This window comes from Pectinophora gossypiella, chromosome 22 (genome assembly GCF_024362695.1).
Source record: "Pectinophora gossypiella chromosome 22, ilPecGoss1.1, whole genome shotgun sequence".
NCBI lineage: Eukaryota > Metazoa > Arthropoda > Insecta > Lepidoptera > Gelechiidae > Pectinophora > Pectinophora gossypiella.
The window spans coordinates 11,142,726-11,169,702 of NC_065425.1; the positions used below are offsets into that span (position 1 = coordinate 11,142,726).

The following is a 26,977-nucleotide window of genomic DNA, read 5'->3' on the forward strand; positions in this document are numbered from 1 at the left end:
AATCGGTGATATTCTAGCTAGAGCCCTACCAGAATCCATTTCCTCGGCCTCCAACCAGTACTGATACCGCTGCTGCCCGGCATCAGGGGTGACGAGTTATATACATATGTTGTCAGAATTCGATTTGTCATAAGAAATAAAATAAATCAGTGCCAAAATAGTCGATTGTTTTTGCAGCCAGTACGTATAGTGTGAGTTCGATTGAGTAGACCGATAGACATCCGTTATATAATGTGTGGGAAATGATCGCCCGCGGCTTAAATTACGACAAGATGACGTGTGATACATCCCACTGTTGGGCACGGGCTTCCCCCATACCTAGATCTTTTTTTGTTTCTGTTATATCATTTTTTGGAGGTTACGTTATGTCATGTTATTTTTTTTATGTTATTGTATTGTTACACTTGGGCATAACATAAGAACACGACTCCCAATTAGGGTAGTCGGAGGTACATCCAACGCAAGATGAACTTAGTACCCACACATCACCAAGCTTTCTGTTAGACCAACGTGATAGGTGGTGAGCCGTATCGACGTCAGCCTTTTCATGCAACTCTGGTTCCGGGATTTAAACCAGCGCTCCCCGATTCAGAAGCAAGGCGAACTACATGACCATGGTTATTTGCGAATTAATTTTCTCTTTTATTTGTAGTGTATTGTATCGATACGGATGTTCCGTAACCATCCGTTACCATCCGTAACTATCCGTTACCATCCGTTACCGTCCGTAACTATCCGTAACTATCCGTTACCGTCTGTTACCATCCGTTACCATCTGTTACCATCCGTTACCGTCTGTTATTGGCAGCAGCGTATAGATGAAACAAAAGAGATGTCATTCTATAGTATACTACTAGAGCTGAACAACAATTACTTACTGGGAATACTTTCACAGGAAAGTGTATCGTTGCGTAAGTTGTATATAACGATGACACAAAACATGCTGGGAATAATGTCAATCGACTTCCATGTTCGATGCTCAATATGACGGCATTTAATGCTCGGAAAAACGCATTTATTTATTGTATCAATTAAAAAACAAACGCATCAACGCTTGGATCCCACTATGAAGTGGCACATTCGGGACGGGATGCTTCAATGAATTTCGAATTTGTTTTCGAATTCCTTTTTGGATTATAATTTATTTATACATATAATAGGTCTTTACCTATGAAATTTCCGTTCTGCACTGGCCATTTCAAATGAAAATATTTTTTGTTTGGCTAAGAATTCTAAATTCAAATTAATTTTATTTTAAAAACATAGGTATCTTTTTCCAAAAGTAGTTATTTTATTCAACGGCAATTTCACAGGTACCTAATATACGTATATTATTATATATTAAGGCTCATGATATGCATCTTAGAAGTCCGTATTAACAGTTATTGCAAGTTGTCTTTGATTAATTGTGTCTCTGCTCACCACATTAGGGATAACGGGCGTGAGTTTATTTATGTATATATTTATGTATAAAAATATAATGCAATTGTGGATGTCCTTAGAAAAGGTTTAACGATCTATTCTGAACCGGCGTGTGTATATGAAACGATTGATGAATATGGACTGCTACAAAATTGAATTCTCATCCTGCGTCATTTTTCCCCGGTACATATATTATAATTTGGGGATTTTCAAGGCAAGAGCGAACAGTATTTGAGTTTGAGTGCTCCACCTTAGATCACATCGATATAGTCTAGACCAGGCTGGATTGTGGTCAAACGTACTCAACACACATACATACATATATAAACTCACGCCTATTTCCCACCGGGGTAAGCAGAGACGTAACGTACAAACGTACTCAAATCTTATAATAAAAAATATGTGGAGGAAGAAAGAGAAGTGTGTAAATATCGAAATTTTTGTTTTGTTTTTAAAATAGAAATTAAGGTTATACAAATAGTTTAAATCTAGTAAATAACACTTTCATAATGTAAAGATCAAAGTAAATGTAATTCCATAGTCTCTGCCTAACCCGGTGGGAAATAAGCGTGAGTTTATGTGTGTATGTAAAACAATGATGCATTAAAAGATAGTCAGGGTAACACAATATAAGTGCAGTAGTCAGCATACGTGTTCGCGAGTGACTCAACAGAAGTGCATCGTGTGCAGTTTCGCATTGTCAGTGACAACGCGCATCGCGCTATCACGTCGGAACATATTTTACGACATCTCACATATCTTCACATAGTAGTTTAGCTAATAATATATTTGCCACGGGACGACCCTGGTAAACAAATCGCCCCTGAATCGGGCACTCCACACACTTAATGGGATCGCGGAAAGGACGGATACTAATGGGAAAAGCGAAGTCTTACTATTCCATAAGTCTCTCTCTCTCTTTATTTAAGAACTGCGCTCTTGTCGGTTGAGTAATCGCCTTCATTACTCCATAGATAGGGCGTGTAGAACGGTTTTTTTTTTGACGTGACTTATTGTAGATTTGCCGCAGATGGCATTAACTACTTGGCCGGACAAATGGGGAGCGCTGAAGGCTCTCACCCGGTACAACGTTTAAGACAACAGGCCTGAGGGTGCCCAGTTGGGCGCGAACCTCGGCTCAGGGCGTTGTCTGAGAGGAAAAATATTTGAAAGAATTAATCGACCCCAGTGGGTCGATAGCGATAAGCGCTGAATGAGGGAAATCATCGACCACGCCGGCGGGGTCGGTATCGGGGCTCTGAAGTGTTTCGTGTCGCGAGCTGATTGGCTGCCTCTATGGCTAGAGTAATCGGGTCGTCGGGATCGTATATTACGTCCTTCGGTGTAGAACGGTGGTTGCCCCGATCGCCTTCCGTTCCGCAGCACACCGACCAATTTCTCAATCGGTGATGTTCTAGCTAGAGCCCTCCCAGAATCCATTTCCTCGGCCTCCAACCAGTACTGATACGCGTGAGAGGTGCGCTTTTGAAGTAGCGGCGACTACTCGCTACGTCACAAGATCGTCATAGAACCTAAGTAGCATTTTATAGGTTAGCCCGTCCCAGTGAGCTACCCACTACGTTCTGCTAATCCTGTCGCTGTTTGGTCGGGGACTGCTTATTTTTATATTCGCAGCTAACCATCATATCTGATGGTCGTTCCACTATCCGCCACCAGTGGACCCCGTAGATGGCCTACAGCTCAGCCTACTACAAGTCGGTAACTCCGTAAGTCTATTGGGAAGGAAATTTCCAGTACTTCAACTGGTAGGACTAATCAGTGGTACTGGTAGGAGTAATCGACAGGCATAATTTATGGAATACACGTCAATTTTAGGCACAAATCTAAAAAAGACCTAAAAGTTTTTCATTGGGCAATCACCCGACAGAATTAAGTTGACAGCACACGTTAAGTTGAATATTACAAAATGAAACGCTTTAAATTTTAATGAAGTTAACTTTTTTATTCGCCCGTGACATTACGATGTAACTCGCACCAATCAATTTCAAAGTTTTTAAAGAACAGTTGCGTCTCTAGAACCCACGTTCTATGCTTTATGTAATTAAATATGTATTTACCTACAAACATTATGACGGAGCTATGAACGAGATAATAATGGCGACAACTTGAGGTTATGGGTTCAAAGTCGACATAGTCACTCATACTCATACTATGGAAACAGTATGAAGTTTTCCATAGCGTTTTTTTCTTAGCGCTATTTCTGTAATTAGTATATTTGCATATCTGCGTAGTAGATAATATAAGAAATAATGAAGTATGTTTTAATTATCATCTAACGGCCTCGTGGTCCAGTGGTTTGAGCGTTGGGCTCACGATCCGCAGGTCTCGGGTTCAAATCTCGGTGGGGACACATCACGAAAATCACTTTGTGATCCCTAGTTTGGTTATAGGACACAGGCTGATCATCTGATTGTCCGAAGGAAAGATGATCCGTGCTTTTGGCTGGCTGCGAAAGGAACAGAGGCTGTCGTATTAATAATAAAATCAAAAAAAAAAAAAAAAACAAAAATGTATATTTATAAATTCAGTCGTACATTAGTTTATTGGAGTTTCCTTTTAAGCAACAAATTGCCTGTGTCAGGAAAAACTCCGCTCTTCCAGTGTTTGTTATTATTAATAAAGAAATATTGTAATGCCATAGAAATTTAAAAAAAAAACAATAAAACGTACGTAACTTGCGAAATTTAATTAAAATTCTTTCAAAAAGTTTATCTAGTAAATGAATTACTCTGACCTAGAACTATCTAAAATAGAACTATTTGTAATCTAGATCGGTTTGACATAAGTATGAAACATGTAAGTAGGTATACTAGTTTTGTGATACACTTCGATTTTTTTGTGACTACCTGCCTCGGATGGCATAGTAGGTGTTCGGCTCTTGGTTTGTGTGGACTGTATAAGTATGTAGATGGTGAGAGGTCGAGGGTTCTAAATCCAACTGCAGCAAAACACCAGATTGTTACTTTTCACTGTTTAATTAAATATTGTTAATAAAATTACACTTTTACACTTTCGCGGGAGGCGTCGGCCATTCGAGTCTAAACATTGCCATACCAAAAAATATTAATTAATTATTTTTATACTTGTGTTGCCAGCAACAGTAGGTGGCTAAGTAGTTATTAGCCGTACAAATGGGGAGCGTTGAGGGCTCTGGCAATACAGCCCACCAACTATTACTCTGGTCTAACAGAAAGATCGGCAAGGTGTGAGCGCTTAGTTCATCTTGCGATGGATGTAGCTCTCACTACCCCAATTGGGATGTGGTCGTGAGCTTATGTACTCATCACTAATTTAAGAGTCACGCTCTTGTCGGTGTAGCATTCTCCTAACTCTCCATGCTACTTTTTTAGGGAAAAATAGGGCAGTGGTTTCCCTCTTGCCTTCCGCCCCGCAGTACTCTGTCTGACGCGTGTAGAATGGCGCCCAGAGTAGTCTATTTCAAAGCCGTACTAAGACTCCTCTCTTCCGCCTCTGACCAGTACTGACAGTTACTGCTGCCCTCTGTCAGGTTCCAAGGTTACAGTCCCCGTGACTTGCCCCTTCCGTCCTGCATTGCTGTACCGATGGCTCCCATCATCGCCTCTGCAACCGTTGATGTTATGTACTAGTGAAGATATATTCCACCGCATTGCTCCACTGCGGGTTGGTGGAATAAATTAAAGAGTATAACATGACACTCAATGACACAGTATACAATATTTCTTATTTTAAACTGTCACATATTGAAGAAAAAAGGAAAGAAAAGCCGGTAATGGCGGTTGCGTGTTTCCGCCGTATCTCGCTTCCTAGAAGATCGCCATTAACTTACATTAGGGCGCGTTCACACGACACGCGTTTATTATTTGAAAATTGTGAGGGCCGGACTGAAAAACAACCCGCGAGATCACTGCGACCTTGTCAGATCTATTGTGACCTAAATCCCTACATTTAAAAATCCTCCTCTAGACCGATCCGTTCGAAGAGATCCAACATATTTTTGGGAGAAAGCTCCATGACTACCTGGGGGTCCATTATGTGGCCCCCAAGTGTACGGCTTCTACTATGTATGAGAGCCTCACAGCTGCACAGCCGAGCGCGTTAGCGCCGCGTCTAACACGCTTTGAAATTTGTTCTATATATAATTTAAGCCTTCGAGAGGGCAGCAATAACTGTCAGTGCTATTCAGAGGCGCCACTGTCCTATTTTTTCCTAAAAACTAGCATGGAGAATGCTACACCGACAAGAGCGTGGCTCTTAAATTAATTATCCATTCATCTTATAGTCACTGTGGTCCTGTGATAGGCTGGCTTACTTCTCAAACGGGGAGCACCGGTTCGAACCCGGTACTAGACTTGCACCAATGAGTCATTACACTATCATAGTTGTCTCGACGATTATATACGAAAATGGCGGCGCGTGCGCATGATTGGCGGATCTCATCTGAACGCGCCCTTACTGAGTAGCGTGATGGGCTACCATTGACTTACAGCTCTCTTAAGGTTGTTGCACAATTTGTTAGAAAAAAAAAACAAGTTTAATGTTGCCGTTTACAACCGTGCTTAAAAACTTTTAGTTCTTCAAAAACCGTCCTGTTTTTCGGACAACTTTACCTTTCGGTAAAAAAAGTACGAGAGCGAACCGTGACATGTCATTACGTCATTGACTACAACGATTGGGTGAGGCAACCCTATATTTTTAGAAGGCCTATTCAAACAGTGACAACTATAAACTGGTTCCATCGTGGTGGTAGATGACGTAGGGTTTGCTACGGTCCGCTCACCTACTAAAACAAATAGGTCCTGCTTAAGTAATGCGTTGTTCAACAACATTTACCTACATATTTGGCAAGACCCCTCAGCGCTCTCCATTTGTCCGGCCAAGTAATTAATGCTATTTAAAAGAAGAAGGAAGAAAGTAAATCAATTATTTTAGAAATAAGTAGGTAGGTACACAGAATAGAGTAGTGAACAATTTAAACCTTATCTCTAAAAATATACGGTTGAAAAAACCCCCTCCTTTTTTGAAGTCGGTAAAAAGGGACATTTGCTCAGCAAAATGTTGTGACACTGCGGCAAATCTACAATAAGTCACGTTAAAAAAACTTATTTTTCTATTTCTGAGTGTTTGGTACGTCTTTACATGTAGCTGTGTTATTTTATACATAGCATCTGATTCACGATTGCGTAAAATATACAAAAAAAAACGTCATAACCTCCGTACTGCTACATTCTTTTCTTTTTTAATTGCGCAATGGCACAGGAAAATAAATAAGGTAAAACGAACCGCTGCAAATGTAGGTTGGCTTTGTACTTTTTTTAAGCGTTGGTCAATTACTTCTCATCGCGAGCGTGTCTTCAAAACCGACAGTTTTAAGAAAGCTTGACTCTCACTTTGAGTTCGCAGGTTCGAATCCAGTAGGTGCTTATCGAATTTGTTTTCGAATTAATGTTTGGATCTTAAATGTTCATCACGTGCTCAGCGGTGAAGGAAAAATATCGTGAGGAAATCCACATTCCCGATTTTCGGAGGTATGTGACCTAACCTGGGCGGAAAGCATGAGGGGAACCACTGTCCTATTTTGTCCTAAAAAATAGGGTAAAAAGTAGGGCTCAAAATTAAATATAAAATTAAAAATTTTAAAAAAATATGTGAAATGTATTTTGGTCAAAGGATCATCTTAAGGCCGTAATCTCATAAATAGGTAATACTATATGGTCCTTGACCTTGTATTTAGTTTGAATGTACCTTGACAGTCTTCTCATGTCAGTAAATAAACCTTGCAGTTATTCAAATGTGTTTTGTCGACAAATATTATATAAATAACCTTTATTTTTATATAAATAGGTACCAGGAATTTCATATTATTATCAAGTATTTTTCTTTCCATAGTCTCTGCTTACCTCGGTGGGAAATAGGCGTGTGCTGTGGTCCACTAGTTGAGCGTTGGGCTCACGATCTGGGGCCTGTTTAATAAAACTTACAATTGTCAATTACAATGACAATTTGATGTACATTGCGGAGTTTGTGATCACAAATATTTTGCAGTTTCATATTAGCTACGTAATGAACATCAAATTGTCGTTGTAATTTACAATTGTAAGTTTTATTAAACAGGACCCTGGAGGTCCCGAGTTCGAATTCCGGTGGGGACATATCACAAAAATCACGCTGTGACCCCTTGTATGGTTAGGACGTTGCAGTCTGATCACCCGATTGTCCGAAAGTAATATGATCCGTGCTTCGGAAGGCACGTTAAGCCGTTGGTCCCGGTTACTTACTGATGTACGTAGTCGTTACTTGAGCCATGTCAGGGGGTTTTGGTGGCTCATAAATAACCCTGATACCAGGGTTGATGAGGTTGGTAATCCACCTCACAACCCTCACGTGAGAAGAAGAATGATGCTAATGACAGCGTAAAACTCAAACAATGTATAATTAGTAGCCAACACTTTGTCAGTCATGAGTCACTCTTTGTAGTAATTTGGGTTGACATAAACAATTACTTAAAATGTTAATGATTCAATACTTCACATTCATTAAATTAATTTCATTTTCATTTAATTAATTGCTTCTATACCATCATGAGGAAACGTTGCGCCTCCTTGCTGCGCCGCGTGTGCGCCAGCTCGAACAGTATCGTGAGTGTGTTAGCAGACCGGTGGGACTCCCCGCTGCTGAAGCGCTGGATGCAGCTGCACGCTACTGTGCCAAGGGTCGCGCGTGTGTATTAGCTTAAGTTGTATAAGTTGTTACTAACATTAGAATATAAGTTGTTTGTTACTAACATATATGGATACAGTCCGAATTAAATAATTTGAATTTGAATTTGAATTCATTAATTGTAATGTAAATACAGTGTCTCATAATGTCTGGTCAAAAGTCGTATTACATACAGTGTGTTAGTGACATCGTAACGAAAACTTTGCGGGATGATTTGGAGTAAATTTTTCCATCGCAAACGTATAGAATTGAAAAAGAAAACATGAATTTTGCGGACGGAAAATGCCTTTTGATCAACTTAGAATTATCCCCCTGTGCATTTATTACGATGTCACTAACACCTGTATAACACTACACACGCATCACGCCTGAGCTATCTTAGTGCAGTTTTCACTAACACAGTTGGCTCGACCATTATAGACGGCGATACGGCTCACCACATATCATGTTGGTCTAACAAACAGCTCAGTGAAGCGTACTTGCTTAGTTCATCTAGCGATGGATACACTTCTGCCCACCCCTTCGGGGATACAGACGTGGTGCTTTGTAATGTTGTTACTGTAGATAATCGCCGGCCGGGTTTCTACTGACGCGGAGATGGGCGGAGATGTGCGGATTAGACCAATCACAGCGTTCGAGAGAGCGAAAAACGAAGACGCTCTGTCACTCTCTCTTTCACGGTGATTGGTCGATTTCTGCACATCTCCGCTGATCTCCGCATAGCTCTGCGTCAATGGAAACGCAACGTTAGCCTATGTTTACTTTTTCACGTGACATATGTGCAACACCCCACATATCACAAAAATCACTTTGTGATCCTTAGTTTGGTTTGGACATTAAAGGCTGATCGCCTAATTGTCCAAAAAAGTAATATGATCTGTGCTTCGGAAGCCACGTTAAGCCGTTGGTCCCGGTTACTATTTACTGATGTAAGTATGTAGTCGTTACATGAGCCATGTCAGGGGCCTTTGGGGGCTCAATCGTAACCCTGACACCAAAGTTGATGAGGTTGGTTATTCACCTCACAACCCACACGATAGAAGAAGACCTCTGACTACCCCCTTTGGGACATAGTCGTCATCAGGATGGCGTCCACTACTTGGCCGAAGTCCAATAATGTACGTAAAAAGTAAAACAAGTGCTAATATAACTGTAGAAATGTTTGTCTGCTTTTCATGTTACGGAACAGTGGGTGTTTGCAAGTGCAGCGTGGAGAATGATTCACTTTCACTCTTAACAACTATGTTGCTGATTTTGCATGTTTTAAATCTACTTTATAATATTATTATATTATATATAACTTTTTTAACAGCCTCCGTGGTCTAGTGGTTAGAGCGTTAGGCTCACGAACTGGAGGTCCGGGTTCGATTCCCGATGGGGACATCGTCAAAATCACTTTGTGAGACTGTCCTTTGTTTGGTAAGGAGTTTTCAGGCTTGAATCACCTGATTGTCCGAAAAAGTAAGATCATTCCGTGCTTCGAAGGGCACGTTAAGCCGTTGGTCCCGGCTATTAGCCGTAAAAACGCCTCCACCAACCCGCATTGGAGCAGCGTGGTGGAGTATGCTCCATACCCCCTCCGGTTGATTGAGGGGAGGCCTGTGCCCAGCAGTGGGACGTGTATAGGGTTTATGTTATGTTATAATATAGCTTTCATATATAACGAGGAAGATTTGTATTAATGTTTGTATTGAATATACTCAAAAACTCCTATACAGATTCCAAATATCAAGCAACAATTACGAGTATCTTTATGTATTCCTTTGCCATTACATCATATTTTTGAATAAGCACCCGAGCAATGATAAAATAGGTTCCCTCATTCAGCGCTTATCGCTATCGACCCACTAGGGTCGATTAATTCTTTCAAATATTTTTCCTCTCAGACGACGCCCTGAGCCGAGGTTCGCGCCCAACTGGGCACCCTCAGGCCTGTTGTCTTAAACGTTGTACCGGGTGAGAGCCTTCAGCGCTCCCCATTTGTCCGGCTAAGTAGTTAATGCCATCTGCGGCAAATCTACAATAAGTCACGTCAAAAAAAAAAAAGATAAAATAGGCAATTATCCCGTTTAATTTTTATTTATTTATTTATTTGGTTTGCCAACAGACAAAAATACTTTTACACGAAACTTAACCTATAGAGGGTGTTAGTGACGTCGTAACGAATTCTCGGGGGATGATTCAAACCATGATTCCGAGTTAATATCAAGTGGAATTTCCCATCGCAAAAGTATAGATTTGAAAATAATTTAAAAAACTAAAAAAAAATGAATTTTGCGACGGAAAATTCCACTTGATATTAACTCAGAATCATGGTTTGAATCATCCTCCGAGTATTCTTTACGACGTCACTAACACCCTCTATAGGTTAAATTACGTGTAAAAGTATTTTTGTCTGTTGGTACAAATATTTGTCTGTTAGTACGCTACAAATTGTATAATGCCATCTATTTTGTTTTTGGGGAACGTAGCCTGAAAAGTAGCTCATTGAAATGAAATCGATTTTAAAATAATAGGCCCGTACAACCTACAACGAGTCGTGTTTGTCAAATTTATTTGACACGGTAACACTGTCCGCGGAATAAATTTGAATTTAGTTTCGTTTTAACAAATAATTGAACCGCGACTTTGGAAACTGGTTTCCGACTGGCCAGTCCGGTTTGCAGTATATTGATTTAATCATTCAGTAGACTTATGGATACTGAGTCAAATAACCTTGTGGAAAACCAAAATATGTTGAGAATTTACAATCTAGGGCATAATAGAACGTTTAAAAATCCTTTTTTTAAACTTCTTCTTCTTCTTATCGTGTGGGTTGTGAGGTGGAATACCAGCCTTGGAATACCAACTCTGGTGTCAGGGTTATGATTGAGCCACCATAGGCTCATAGGTAAATAGTAACCGGGACCAACGGCCTAACGTGCCTTCCGAAGCACGGATCACCTTCCTTTCGGACAATCAGGTGATCAGCCTGTAATGTCCTAACCAAACTAGGGATAACAAAGTGATTTTTGTGGTATGTCCCCACCGGAATTCGAACCCGGGGTCTCCGAATCGTGAGTCCAATGCTCAACCACTGGACCACAGGGGCCGTTCTTTTTTTAAACAGTGCGTTTGTTGAGAATTCGAAGTATTATTAATCGATGTATTAAAAATAGCTACAAAATGATGTTTTAATGAATTAATTGATTGCTACACTACATAAAGCTTGTTTTTGTCCGATGTTTATATTTTTTTAACGGTAAACAGAATTCGGTATTTGACTTGGTCAAAAATAAATTATAAAATGCTAATCTAGAAATAGAAGCCTGTCTAAAATGATCAAAAATCAATCTCATTTTACTTCTCGACTTATTTTTGAATGTTATTTATGAATTAAGTAACAACGAGTACGACGTTTGACCGCTTTTATTGATGACGTCACAGGACAGTATTTCCATACAAACTCCAAAGAGAACTTTCGTTTTGACGTTTCGTAAGAAGTATCTCATTTGACTAGGTTGTCAAATAGCCTATTGCTATGATGAGGTAAAGTAAGTATGAATAAGATGACGCAACCACGGTGTCTCAATGAGATAGGTCCCTAACTGTAATGGTGATGAAGATTGAAGACCAAGAATATTGTTGTACCAAAATCGACCTACATTGATTTTTAAAGATGTACTGCTGTTGCAGTTTCTTGTCAATTCTTCTCCTCAGCCATAACACCTTGCGAAATTTGACGTAGATTCAAAAATGTTAAATTGACTCTCAACAAGTTTATCTATGATAATTACGTTGAATAAATGATTCTGATTCTACTAACTAGATGGGCATGCAAATAAGTATAAACGATGCACAAACATTTTGACATGAGTTTTTAATTTTTTAGACATTATATACAATCTCCTTAGTTTGTAAGAATTACTGTTTTATTCTTCCGTATGTCATGGTTTGTCTTTTGTCTTTTTACTTTTTCTAAATTTTGCTCGCCCTAGAATCTGGTGAATTAAATTCTCTTTGCTAAAATCGGTCGTTGCCACAAGTTATTTATATTTTCGCTTTCTGAGCTTGCATTTAAAATTAATTTGAATAGACATTAAGGTGGGTCGCATTGCAAACATATTGGCACAAGGACCAATTCAAATAAGTCCATGAGACGTCACAAAGAGTCGATTATATAACAATCAATCATTCTAAAACAGATGACCATATCGGTGCCAGTCAAAATCGTCTACGTCAAATCGATTACTAACCAAATGACAGCACTGACGACATAAAAGACGTAACGACTATCAATCGATCGTTCCGCACTTACCAAGGTCATAACGAGTTAGAAGGAGACAGCCATACTTCTAATTGCTGAGACGCGTAATTTATCGTAATAGTGACAATTTCGCCATAGCGACCGTGAGCGATATGTCAAAATGTCTTCCCTACGTTGGCTGAATGCTCATTGCCTATGCCTGTTGAATTAAAAATGAACTGAGCATAGACAAAAGCGTTGACTTTTTTTTTCTAAAGGTCTTTGTCCTTAAAGAGCAACCGATGAACTCTCGTTCTTTTTAAATGTGATTTATGTCTCTTTACACACATACATAGACATACATAAACTCACGGCCGCAATCGCTAATGGGCAGGGCAGAGCCACAAACAATCAAAGACAAAAAAAAAAACAAAAAAAAAAGAAAAAATATTTACACTTAAGATATCTTAATTTCTTTTATCAAAGATAACTTGCAGCCACTGTTGATGTGAAGTCCTAAGATCGATATGATGGACCTTGTGGTGACAATCATCCATCATGTTAGAAAGGACACAATCCCTCTGTCGGATTTTGCGAAAAGCAGCTGAAACTGTTCTATTTATGTCTGTTTTAATTGACTCTCAGTCCTACATAGATTCTTGAAGCCTCTCCTCATCTCCTCTATCTTCTGTCAGCACACATTCCTCTTTATAAAAACTCATGAGTATTTAGCAATTGGACTTGTCAGAGCCTTGTCCATCGCAAGATGAATGAATTAAATACCCACACCTTCTTCTGAGTCTTTCTGTTAGACCAACGTGATGGTAGTGAGCCGTAGCGCCGTCTACAATGGTCGAGCCAACTGTGTTAGTGACAACTGGGGGTATAAAAAGGCCATATTAAAGCAATTCATCTAAGAAAGCAATAATGCTATTTGACATTTGTTTGCATTTTTTTTTCATTAAAATATTGATACACACATACATACATACATAAACTCACGCCTATTTCCCACCGGGGTAAGCAGAGACTATAGAATTCCATTTGCTTCGATCCTGACACACTTCTCTTGCTTCCTCCACATTCATCAATCGCTTCATACACGCACGCCGGTTCAGAGTAGATCGTATTGAACCTTTTCTAAGGACATCTCCAATTTGGTCATCGTAAGTCCTTCTCGGTCTTCCTCTGCCAGCCCTACCATCAACTTTCGCTTTATATACCGCTTTTGCAATTCTATTATCCTTCATCCGCTCTACGTGTCCAAACCAACCTAACATTCCCTTCTCAATCCTAGTCACTATATCGTCTTTTACACCACATCTCTGTCTAATCACACTGTTTCTCACTCTATCACTCAACTTCACACCGCAGATGCGGAATGCGATCTAAAATATTGATGAAAGAATTAATTGACTCTAGTGGGTCGATAGCGATAAGCGCTGATTGAGGGAAATCGTCGACCACGCCGGAGGGGTCGGTATCGGGGTCCTGAAGTGATTGACTGCCTCTATGGTTAGAGTAATCGGGTCGTCGGGAATTGTTTGCATTGCGCACTTACTTTTATATGCGCAAATGTCAAATTGCAATATTGCTTTTTGATGAATTGCTTTGATGTGGCTTTTTTAACCCCCCTGTAGAGCAATGAGTACCTTAATATTATGGCAGTAAGAGGAAGTAAGTCTGTAGCAAATTCAACAATTCTGTCTATTGAACATTTATCGTTGAAATCAAGCATTGCACTGGCGCTAATAAAGGTTTCCAGGCATAACAAATGATACATTTTATTTGACGTTGACTTATTGTAGATCTGCCGCAAATGACATTAACTACTTGGCCGGACAAATGGGGAGCTTTAAGGGCTTTCACCCAGTAAAAAATAAGACAACAGACCCCTGTACTTAAGATTGTCTCTCTTTACATACTTACATAAACAGCCTATATACGTCCCACTGCTGGGCACAGGCCTCCTCTCAATCAACCGGAGGGGGAATGGAGCAACCCGCATTGGAGCAGCGTGGTGGAGGTATTTTTACGGCTAATAGCCGGGACCAACGGCTTAGCGAGCCTTCCGAAGCTCGGAATCATATTACTTTTTCGGACAATCAGCAATCAGGCGATTCAAACCTGAAAAGTCTTTACGAAACAACGGACAGTCTCACAAAGTGATTTCGACAATGAGGCTGTCTCTCTTTATTTTAGTATAATCTAGAAGGATGTCAGATAAATATGTTATTTTCCTCATGTACCAAGTTGTTTGACCAGACACACCCTCTTGACCTTAGTAAGAGGAACTCAGAATCATAATGTACGCTGAACTACCGGCATTTAAACACTTTATGGACATTTTAAGGAAACTTTAACGCTTTTTTTATCTTCAGAACGATTTTGTGTAAATTTTATGTGTTGTGTTTTTTTTTGGTAATTCACCTCACAACCCACACGATAGGAGAAGAAGATATACATTTTTTCGGGTAGTAAATCTGAAACATCACCATTCTAAGAAGTTCATTTTGCGATGTTTGAAATCAGAACCATTTATTCAACGTATTTATCATGGATAAACTTGTTGAATGTCAATGTAACATTTTTGCATTTACGTCATTTCGCAAGGTGTTATGGCTGAGGAGAAGAAATGACAAGAGACTGCAACAGCCACACATCTTTTAAATCAATTAGTGTATGCATTACAAGTTATTTAATAACTAGAGGAACATATTTAATATAAGACATATTTATCATTTAGGTAATCATTAATCTTATTTTTTATATAAAGTAAGCTTTACATGAGCTTTAAATTTATTTTCTGATGTACCTCTGACTACCCCAATTGGGATATAGCGAGCTTATGTTATAATGACGACACAGTAAACGGCACGGAGCTCACTTTTCCTAAGTCGTTTAGTTTAGGGAATCTCTTACTGATTGCTAATGGAACTCTAATTAATATTTTATTGCGTTTAAATTAACACTTAAGTACTTTATCGTCATACGATTTTCCGGCTTTAATTGAACACACACATATACGTCATGAGCATATAATGTACCCACTTTAGGACTCTGTCGCACTAACATATCTGACATTTAGTGAGAGTTACAGTTCAATTTGTCAAAAAAGTTAATGTGACATGGTACCAAAGTGTATATATATTAATGCTCGTGACCGTACAAGTCTACTTAAACATCATCTCCGTAGCATTAACCCGTTTCTCACAGGGTCCGCTTACCCAACCTGAAGATTTGACAGGACCGATTTTTACAGTAGCGACTTCCTGTCTGACCTTCCAACCCGCGAAGGGATAACCAGCCCAATACAGGTTAGGTCACATACCTCCGAAAATGCATTACTCGGGAAACCTCACGTTGTTTTCCTTCACCGCTGAGCAGGTGATAATCATTTATGATCCAAACATGAATTCGAAAACAAATTCGTCATACATTGGTTTAGGTCTGTGCTGGGATTCGAGCCTGTGACCTTAAAGTGAGAGGCAAGCGTTCTACCAACTGGGCTACCACGGCTCTCACACACACGACAGGTCTACTTAAACAAAAATGTATATATAATAACCTTGGTTTGTCCGTCTACCGTCAGGCAGGATTTGTATGAAAATTGGCAAATGAATTACCAAACCTCGCGGCACGGCAATTGCGCGCGAATATACCCTGTAGCCAATAGTTATACGGGTACGTTGTCTATCCACGTAAATAGCATTAACTGCGTCTATTGTTCGAAACCATTGAAATAATTCGCGCTGCGCGGAGCTTGGTTGCCGTGTAAACCCTGGACACAGTAAACTTCAGACAGGGACTAAAGCATCTTGCTGCATAAGAGATGAAGTCACAGTTTTCCAAATTGTTTGCAAAGTGCAAAGTCTGCGGACGGGTGAGAGCCCGCAGCGCTCCCCATTTGTCCGGTCAAGTAGGCAACACGAGATAGTATAAACAAGAAAACCGGATAAAATCACGGACGCGGCGCACGGGAGCCGTGGGTGTGATAGAAACAACAGTTAGGCTTTCTGGTTGGAAATCGAAGGAGAACATACGTGAATGCGTATTTTGTTTTTTTTTTTTTTTTATCCTAATTTTGTTTTCCCTTGTCCACAGAGAGACCTCGCCTCCGTCGCCGATGGGCGACGAGAAGGAGCCCAAGATGAGCCAGATACAGTTCTCAGCACCTTACGAAAAACAAGACAGCACGGTCAGTACACTTCCTATATATTATTGTATTAGTGACACGGTGACATCCTGGAATGGACGGGAGTGTCAGCTTTTTTTTTGACGTGACTAATTGTAGATTTGCCGCAGGTGGCATTAACTACTTAGCCGGAAAACTGGGATGGTCAGCACAACGGGTTCAAGTACTCAAAGGAGTAGGGTCGCTCCGCGAAGCCTGTGAAAACCCCAGAAGGCTTCCGAGCTTCTGGAAGGAGTTAGGTTGGATGAGGTTGGTACTCCACCTCACAACCCACATGATAGAAGAAGAGAGTCTAAATGCGAAAAACAGAGTGACACGATACGGTCACGAGCATTAATATGTATACACTTTAGTAGGTACCATGTCATATTGACTTTTTGGGCAAACTGAACTGTAAGTCTCACTAATTATCAAATATGTTAACGCGAAATGGTTCAAAAGTGGGTCCATGATATTCCTCATGACTACCAAATACTGAGGGGGGTGATTCAGTTGATATCAAGTGGAATTACCGTCGCCAAAATCACGATTATTTTGTTTTTTAAAATAATTTTTAGTTCCATACTTTTCATACGGAAAATTCCACTTGATATCAACTCAAGTATCACGGCCTGAATCATCCCTCAAAGTTTCCGTTACTAAACCTTTTGTCCTGAGAAAAGGATTAAATTAGCTAGGTACTTAATTAATTTCAACTTTGAAATATCACTTTTCGCATAAATTATAGTGACGTCGACATATTCTAAGGACTATCATAATTACTATAACCTTTAAGGACAAGATGATTAGCCGTTTTTATTAATTATGCGATGATTAATAATTAACATACAAAGTCATCGGGGATTTACACGAACTAAAAACCACAATTTCCGCTCTTTAATCAATACAAATGGTGAGTCAGAATACAAAACGGATATAATAATATTTTCTCAAAGAGACTCATTTGCCCGGCCAAGTTTAGCGCAAATCTACTAAAAGTCAGTTATCTCTGCGATACGGCTGATCATCTATCACGTTGTTCTAACAGAAAGCTCGGTGAGGTGTGGGTACTTAGGTCATCTTCCGATGAATGTACCCCTGATCAACCCATCATCACTAATGTCACGCTCTTGTCGGTGTAGCATTCTCCATTCTTGTCTATCAAACGCCAATTCCTTCACTTCCTTATAAGATACGACGTTCACCTTCTCTTTAATCTGTTCCATGTAAGCTCTTCTTGGTCTTCCCCTTCCTCTCCTTCCTTGTAGCTTTTTTTCTTTTAACCCAATTGGGATATAATCGTAAGCCTATGTTGTCTAATCTTGCATAGAATTACACCTATAATAATACCGTCGGATGGCAGGTAGAGTTGGGATGGAAAATCGGATAGACAGTAAAAAACGGGATCTGACAAATCTTGGTTAGGTTAGGATATGATTCCGCGGAAGAATGCGAAAGTGTCCCCGCAGCTTGGCATAACGGCGGTGATACGGACACTTTTTTATATAACCCTCTCGCTGCCTCCGCGGCGGATCGGTATGCGATAGGCATTTCCCATCGCCGAAAAAAAAGGGTAGGATATGATAATTACTAAGTATAAAAGTTTAAATATAACTAAAAAACAAAAACAAAAAAGTAATGTAGTAAGTAAGTAAGTAGTACCTAGTAATAATATAAGTTTTAATAATATCCTCTTTTCTACTAACACGTGTAGGTAGGTATGGTCACGAGCATTAATATGTATACACTTTGGTACCATGTCACATTAACTTTTTTGACAAATTGAACTGTAAGTCTCACTAAATGTCAAATATGTTAGTGCGACACAGTCCTAAAGTGGGTACATTATATTGCTCATGACTACACATATCAAACGTTAAACCAATGCCATTGAACGAATACAAGAATGATGCTAATTAATTTTAATACAAAGACAAACGCCACGCCAAAAATTGGCAGGAGAATGACAATTTTAGCGGCTTGATTAACAGATACGCTTGAAATATATGGCTTGAAGTTATCGGCGTTATAACCTCTAGACACCTCTTAAAACTCTGAAGCGTCATCATCATCTAAACAACTTCTGATGGGCTGAAGGGCTGGTGTGTGGTGGAAGCACAATGGAAGAAAACCACGATTTGTTGGTAGCACTTTCACATATATTTTTGTAAATCTAAGTACAATGCGAACGATGTTCGATAAATCAATATGGCGAATTATATATCAAAAAATTATGACAGCTACAAAACAAGGAAATTGGTTGTCAAATTGACAGCCAAAATCACGTGGCATACAAGGGAAAAAAACAAACTTAAAGATTTCGACAAAAATTATTGAATCGATCGATAATTTTATCACGTTCCGCATGTTATCCCCGCTGGTATAACGTGATAACACGTTCATGATAGTGTTAATGATACTACATAGGGTCAATTGCAGATCGTGTATCGTTGTCGTCTCAAATTACAGCAATTATTGTATCGAACTGTTACCGCAGTCAGTATACAGTGTGTAGTTTTGGACCCGGCAAACTTTAAGGGTGGATTCTACTAGTAATTTCATCGAGAAAACACCCCCATATGTGGGGTCAAATCTCAATATTCTAGGAAAGGCGACCATTTTAAAATTTTAGATTTTAGATTTTCTTCTTCTTCTGAAAAATTTATATCGCGAGATTTAAACGCCTTACGGACATGAAATAAAATGCTTTTATCTATCTGCAAAAAGTCGTCTCTATCGAATAAAAATATCCACAACTGCTAAAAACGTACATAAAATACTTAAAATCACCTAATCACATTTTTTTTGTAAAAATTTATTGAGATTTCATCCCACATATGGGGGTGTTTTCCGGGTGAAATAACTCGTAAAATCCACCCTTAAAGTTTGTCGGGTCCGAAAACTACACACTGTAGAATACTTACACCTACATCTGCATGAACTTCAATTATAACATAAAAGAGGGAGTAGGCAGTAGTGTAGGCATCGTCCAGTGGTTGAGCGTTGGGCTCACAACCCGGAGGTCCCCGGTTCGAATCCCAGAGGGGATATATCAATCATTTTGTGATCTCTAGTTTGATTTTCCGGAAGTAAAATGATTCGTATTTACTTACTGATGTAAGTAAGTAGCCGTTATATGAGCCATGTCAGGGGCATTTGGTGGCTCAATCATAGCACTGACACATATTAGAAAACGGGTGTCATATTACATTTCATATAAAAAGAAGTTTAAATTTTACTTGGTCTTTGATGGCACACAATTAATAAGTATTTTATTATACAATTTAACTCCATTGTTCAAAGACTATAAACGTGTAATGATAATAATATCCATTACGTTACAAAATCGGTAGTGATTTGTCAGGCTATTCTTAGAATTGTAATAAAATGTTATGTATGACTGAACTTAGTTCTAAAAATACATCTGTATTTGTAATTATACAGTTAGTGCCATCGTAACGAAAACTTTAAGAGATGATTCAGGCTTTGATACTGAGTTGATATCAAATGGAATTTTCCATCGTAAAAGTACAAAATTGAAAATAATTAAAAAAAAAGCCATGCGAACAGATTTTTTTTTAATGAACTTAATATCTAAAAGTCCTGTAATGTATAAAATTAATATATAAAAGCTTATTTCTTCAAAAAGCGTAATAAAGCTTCCAATGTTACATACTAATGTACCATTGTAAAAGCTGTAAGCTCCCAAAAAAAAATCTTAGGATAGATTGGCATACGACCAACCACGAGCATCACCTACTAAACATCACAATATTTTCATGTTTTATACTTTTTACCGACTTCAAAAAGGAGGAGGTTCTCAATTCGACCGTATATTTTTCTAGCTCGATTTTTCCATAGTCGAGTTCTAGTTACTAAACTTGCATACATACTTACATAAACTCACGCCCGTAATTCTTAATGGAGTGGGCAGGGCCACAAGTAATCAAAGGCAACCTGCAACCACTATTGATACGATGTAAGCTGGATATAATTATGACTATTAAACTTAATATATTTTTATTTGTCCATACATTTTGAGTATTGTCCTTTCTTATGGATACTAATACAGCTGCGTAGTACATTTTGTCCACAGTATTTACGAATGCAATTCCCCCGTCCTTGCTTTGTCCGAGAAATTGTTTATTTAACACTCGCCTTTAAAGGACCAAGTACCCATTGTCTGTTAGTACAAACAGACATATCTACTTATACGCAGTTGAGTTAAACGACTAGATATTTCCAACCGGACAATAATATTTATCGTCGATTTGTATGTTCGAAGAAAAGGTTTTGACTAATGTTTTTCCTTATTTTTCAAAAAAAGAATACTCCCTTATATTTTTGAAATAAGATGTTCAAATGAGGTCAGTAAGATGCCGCAGGAGCATAGACGGTGGAATATTACAGGGTGTTAGTGACATCGTAACGAATACTGAGGGGGATGGTTCAGACCATGATTCTGAGTTGATATCAAGTGAAATCAAGTGAATCAGAAAATTCATGAAAAATTTTGTTTTTTTTTTATATTATTTTCAGGTCCATACTTTTGCGAAGAAAAATTCCACTTGATATCAATTCAAAATAATGAGCTGAATCATCCCTCAAAGTTTTCGTTACGATGTCACTAACACCCTGTATTCCTGTATATTATAAAACTGTCCACATTTGTCTTTCAATAATAATATCAGCTCGCGTGTGACCATAATCTCACCTAAAGTGACGATGTGGTCTAGAGTCGATCACGCTTATCTAGCAAATGCCTATTTATTCTAACCTTGAAGACTCCCACATTATAACGAGTTGGAAAAACAGACGATGGCAGACAGGTCCTTTGCTGTTCGCATCAAAAAGGAAGAGGCGAATGATAATTATTTATGACCCAAACTTCTAAAACAATTTTGACAGTCATTAGTTATGGTCTCTGCTAGATTCGAACCTACGATTTCATAATGAGTGACTACTCGTATGATTATCACGTGTTTAGCGGTGAAGAAAAACATCGTGAGGAAACCCATATTCCCGAAAAATGCGTTACGGAGGTATGTGACCTAATCCGTACTGAGTTGGTTTTCCCTTCGCGGATTGGAAGGTTAAACAGGCAGTCGCTTCTGTAAAAACCGGACCTGTCAAATCGCCAGGTTACGTAAGCGGACCCCGTGCAAAACCAGATAACGCTCGGATTATGAATTACTTCTTTTTCTACTTTTTTGATAAATAATTGTGATTTCTGATTTCCACCAGATATGGCAGAAGCGACAGCAGGCGGTGTGCGTGCGACATGCGTTCAAACACTACGGCTCCAACAAACGACCCAACCACGTGCTGTCCAACCTCAACATGACAGTCGCTAAGGGCACCATGTGAGTATACAATTCGTTACCTGTCTAAAAAGCTGCAAAAGTTCAGTCATGTTTCGTTAGATAGCAGCACTAGTATTTTAAAACGCGGTATCAATATTCCTATTGGAATCTGATATATACCCGTGCATTTTCTTGTGTACAAGACCACCTTTTAATATACTATGGCGGAGCTCCGTGCGTCGTAATGTGTGCGGACGAGCGGAGTGCAAAGCTGAAGTAATTGCTCATAATTGTATAACTCCCGGCAAACTTCTTGAGCATCGAGTGTCGTAGTGGGGGAAAGTTCGCGCACGTACACTTCCGTGCAAAAAAAATGAACTTTTGATTATTTTCTTAACTTCATTAAAAAAAACTAATTATTATATTATTTAATTATGTAAATAAAACTAAACTTATATTATTATAGTTTATTAAAACTTATATTATATTATTATATTTAATAAAAAACTAATCGTCAGGCAAGTATAATATTCCTTCCATGAGGTTGAAACCAGCAATACCAGAGCTAGTGCTAGGTTTTGGATCTGTAGACATAGACCTCGTGCTAGTAACTAATTCTTAAACTTAAAAAAATGAGCAATAACAAAAAAATCCAACAAAAGAGCAATCACAAAAACGTGACAGTTTCACTGCACGCAAGTGTATTCGGGAGTCAAAGGGACGAAGACAGTGCGCGGGGGAAGTATCGACTGATCTACCAATAGCCGGTCAATGCGGGACTCACCCGCCCCCGCGCCCCGTACCGCACCACCAAAGAGATCTAAAATTCGGTTGTGCGCAGTCAAGGTCGATGCTCAAGAAGTTTGCCGGGACCTATATGGCGAGCGTTTCGCGCTCACTTGGCCCTTCCAACCCAATCTCTCTCTTCTATTCCGTGGCAGGAACGGTTACACCTCCCAAAACCTTTTGGTTCGCCGTCCGAGAGGCCTCCGCCAGGTCTTGATTTGCCTTGGCTTACCTGGAAGTCTAGACTTCGGACTCAGGTGGGCCGAAGTAAGGACAATTTGTTCAGGTGGGGTTTCTCGGATGGCTCGAACTTAAAGTGCAAGTGCGGCACTGTTCCCCAAACGATGGAACATCTTACATCGTGTCCTGCGTGCCCGAACACCTGCACGCAGGATCTGATGAGCGCTGCAGATAGCGCCATACTTAGTTTGCCATCTATTTAGTTTGCCATCGACACAATAAGAAAAAGATTCCGTGGTCTCTCCCTTATTAAGAGCCAGCCGGTATCACGAGCGTAAGCGCACGTACGTAAACAGATCATTCACATCCTACCCAGAGGAGTCAAGACCTCCCAGGTATAATAAGTGCGAACGTCATCACGGAAAGATGGCGCATGCAAGGTCACACAATAACAAAAGATTATTAACCTCTGACAAATCGTTAAAAACTGCCTATTGTACGCCATTGTACGTAGAGATGGGAACAAAGTACGTGAGCGCTTGTGCTATTGTTACTTTTATATTAGGGATTAGTATTAGGTCTAAGTATTATAATATGCTAGTATTTATTGGGCAAGGAAAGACCTTCATCTTTTCCTATATTAGTCAAGGCTTTTTCTCGCGTTAATTGGCACGTTTATATTCTTTGGAACTTGCAAAGAATTCGCCAATCGATAATCTACGTGTTCCTTATTCATGCTTATTAGACTTCCGAGGCATTCACTACTTGGCCAGACTAATGGAAACAAATGGGATGCGCTGATAAGTCAGAATTTTACATTTTTGTACTGAATAATAATCACTATTACAGAATGGGTAAGGTCGATTGTTGTATTTTTAGGTATTAAAAAAAATGGCGCATAATATCGAACGTTGTTGACAATATTCGAATGACACATTCGAATTTTTGAAATCCAAATGATTAGAAAACATTTTTTTTGACGTGACTTATTGTAGATTTGCCGCAGATGGCATTAACTACTTGGCCAGACAAATGGGGAGCGCTGAAGGCTCTCACCCGGTACAACGTTTAAGACAACAGGCCTGATGGTGCCCAGTTGAGCGCGAACCTCGGCTCAGTTCGTCGTCTGAGAGGAAAAATCTTTGAAAGAATTAATCAACCCTAGTGGGTCAATAGCGATAAGGATTAGAAAACAAATACTATATTACTAGTTAGTAGTTACTTATAAATTCACACAACACATCACTATACGTCTGTTGTTGTCATACACCTAGCAATGCAATAGGAATGGTCGATAATGTAATTGGTTAGGCGACGCAGACAGATTATCTTATTTAAATTATGACGTCTAATGTTGAAGGTATAGAGTAGATAATGGGGTGCGAATGGTGTGATCTCTAATCATTGACGTATGACCACGCTGCGGCCAACACTAGCTAACGGCGATCAGTGCTACTATTTTTTAATGTCTCTTGGCATTCATCGTATAATTTTCCGAATATAAACGAATACTAATTTCCATATTCATCAATAGGTCATATTATTAGATTTATCGTGTACTAATCGTAACATCATATTATTAGATTTATCGTGTACTAATCGTGTATCATAATTTGAATTCAGAATTAAGTACTCCTTTATTAATGGACTTTTTGGCGGGAACGGGAACGGGATAGTTGCTTTCTTCATTGAATAATCTAAATAATTAATACGAAGTGATGTTTTGTGGTTAATGATCGCATTAAGTTAGTCGGAAAACATACGCGACAGTGTTATTATATCGGAATATTCAATAAACAAAGTGTATCTACCTATTTTCGCTTCGTGCCAACAAGCCGCTTCATAACTCGAAGTTTATGCGGACTTTTGAGTAATTCGTTTGGGGTTCGGAGTAGGAGTCACTCCGAGGGTGGGGGCTTAGGTTTCATCATTCATATTCATCACCTTTCATCATTTCATTAATCATCAAGGAAAAAAATACGTAAGACATGGCTGTATGGGCATAGTTCCCTTTGCCTTACACTTCGGGGAAAACTAAACAGAAAATCCTTTATTAATGTCTTGTTTTGATTCCCGCGTAAACAAAACAATAAAGTATTTAGTTCTGAATTCAAATTTTTATACACGAAAAATCTAATACCTAATTAGGTCGTGTACTACGTTCAAGATAAATTACGAAATTCTGATTACTAAATAAAGACACCTCTAAAATTAACGAAAAACATTTTCTTTTTTCTATTTTACTTATTTATGAATTTAATGAAGAAAAACGTAATAATATGTCCGACATTTTGTCACGTTCTTCTATGACGTCACAGTGTGCTTTTTCATGCTCATAGACATTTCGTGTTTTGACGTTTATTAAAAAGTAACTGATTTGACTAGTTGGAAAGTAGCCTATTGATGAACATGTAAGCCTCCGTCTCTGAACAGGGTTATCATGGATTACGAATATCAAAACTAACGTGTTTCCAAACAAATTAAAATAAAATATTAATATTAAAATAAGATCGCTGTCGTTGCGGTCAAACGATTTTTTTATTGAACCAACTTCCAACACAATAGATTATTACAATAGGTTAATAGCCTTTGAAAATTTTCCATTAAAACACTAGTATATACAGGAAAAGTAGTACATGTCTAAAAATAAGTCTTTATGTGACTCAATTCGACTTTACGAGATTTAATTTTATGTTTGGATATGCCGTAATTTCTAGGATTTGTGCCCAGTTAATGTCATATGCTAGTGTCATATTACATTAAATAGAAGAAGTATAATTATTAAACATCAATATTATACTTTAGTTATTTAATATTCTACAATCCCTGCCACTTCTTCTAACAACCCAACCCTGTGTCAGGGTTACTATTGAGCCGCCAAAGGCCCCTGACATGGCTCATGTAACGACTACCTACTTACATCAGTAAGTAGTAACCGGGACCAACGGCTTAACATGCCTTCCGAAGCAAGATCATACCTACCATAATTCACATTATAACTGAGACAGAATTATAACAAACAAGTGGGCAGATAATATCATAAAATCTAAATATATACTCGTACATACTGACTCATACGGAAACGATAGACAGACGGACAACACAACAATTATTACTATAAAATGTTAATATTATGATTCCGAAAACCACAAAAAGCCATAAAGATAGGCGGTGGTAACGTGAGGTTGTAAACAAACAGCATATTAGAGGTTGCTAAGATCTTATACTTTTATACTATAGTAACGTACAGGGTTTGAGGAGCTCGGTGGCGCAGCGGTAAACACGCTCGGTCTGCGATTGTTGAAGTTAAGCAACTTTCGCAATGGCCGGTCATAGGATGGGTGACCACAAAAAAAAGTTTTCATCTCGAGCTCCTTCGTGCTTCGGAAGGCACGTTAAGCCGTTGGTCCCGGCTGCATTAGCAGTCGTTAATAACCACCAATCCGATTGGGCCCGCGTGGTGGTTTAAGGCCCGATCTCCCTTTCCATCCATAGGGAAGGCCCGTGCCCCAGCAGTGGGGACGTTAATGGGCTGGCGATGTTGAAGATCTTATACTACTGTATTATAGTAACATACAGGGTGTTAGCGACCCAATACCGACCCCGCCGGCGTGGTCGACGATTCCCCTCAATCAGCGCTTATCGCTATCGACCCACTAGGGTCGACAAATTCTTTCAAATATTTTTCCTCTCAGACGACGCCCTAAGCCGAGGTTCGCGCCCAACTGGCCTGTCAGGCCTGTTGTCTTAAACGTTGTACCGGGTGAGAGCCTTCAGCGCTCCCCATTTGTCCGGCCAAGGAGTTAATGGCATCTGCGTTGCCGCAGATGCCAATATCTACAATAAGTCACGTCAAAAAAAAAGTTTTAGCGACATCTTAACTGTTAAGATAGAAACAGGGTTGGTTGACAAAAAGTAATTCAAAATTCAAATAAGTACATGACCATAAACTATCTGGCCAGATACAGGTTATTATACACAAAGGGTTAATATTTTCGCAATAATGAATACTGAGGGGCATGATTCAGACCATGATTCTGAGTTGATATCAAGTGGAATTTCCTGTCGGAAAATTCATGGATTTTATTGTGTTTTTCTATTAATTTTCAGTTCCATACTTTTGCGACGGAAAATTCCACTTGATATCAACTCAGAATCATGGTCTGA

At 39.1% G+C, this 26,977-nt stretch overlaps 1 protein-coding gene across 2 annotated transcripts in view; it reads left to right on the forward strand.

Annotated features, from left to right (window-relative positions):
• LOC126377023 (ABC transporter G family member 23) overlaps positions 1-26,977 on the forward strand; it is a 129,024-nt gene that overhangs the window by 69,583 nt on the left and 32,464 nt on the right. For both annotated transcript variants that reach the window (XM_050024630.1, XM_050024631.1), the window contains 2 exons: positions 16,472-16,565; positions 21,786-21,904. In XM_050024630.1, the coding sequence (XP_049880587.1) occupies positions 16,472-16,565; positions 21,786-21,904 (213 nt within the window). The remainder of the gene's footprint in view (positions 1-16,471; positions 16,566-21,785; positions 21,905-26,977) is intronic.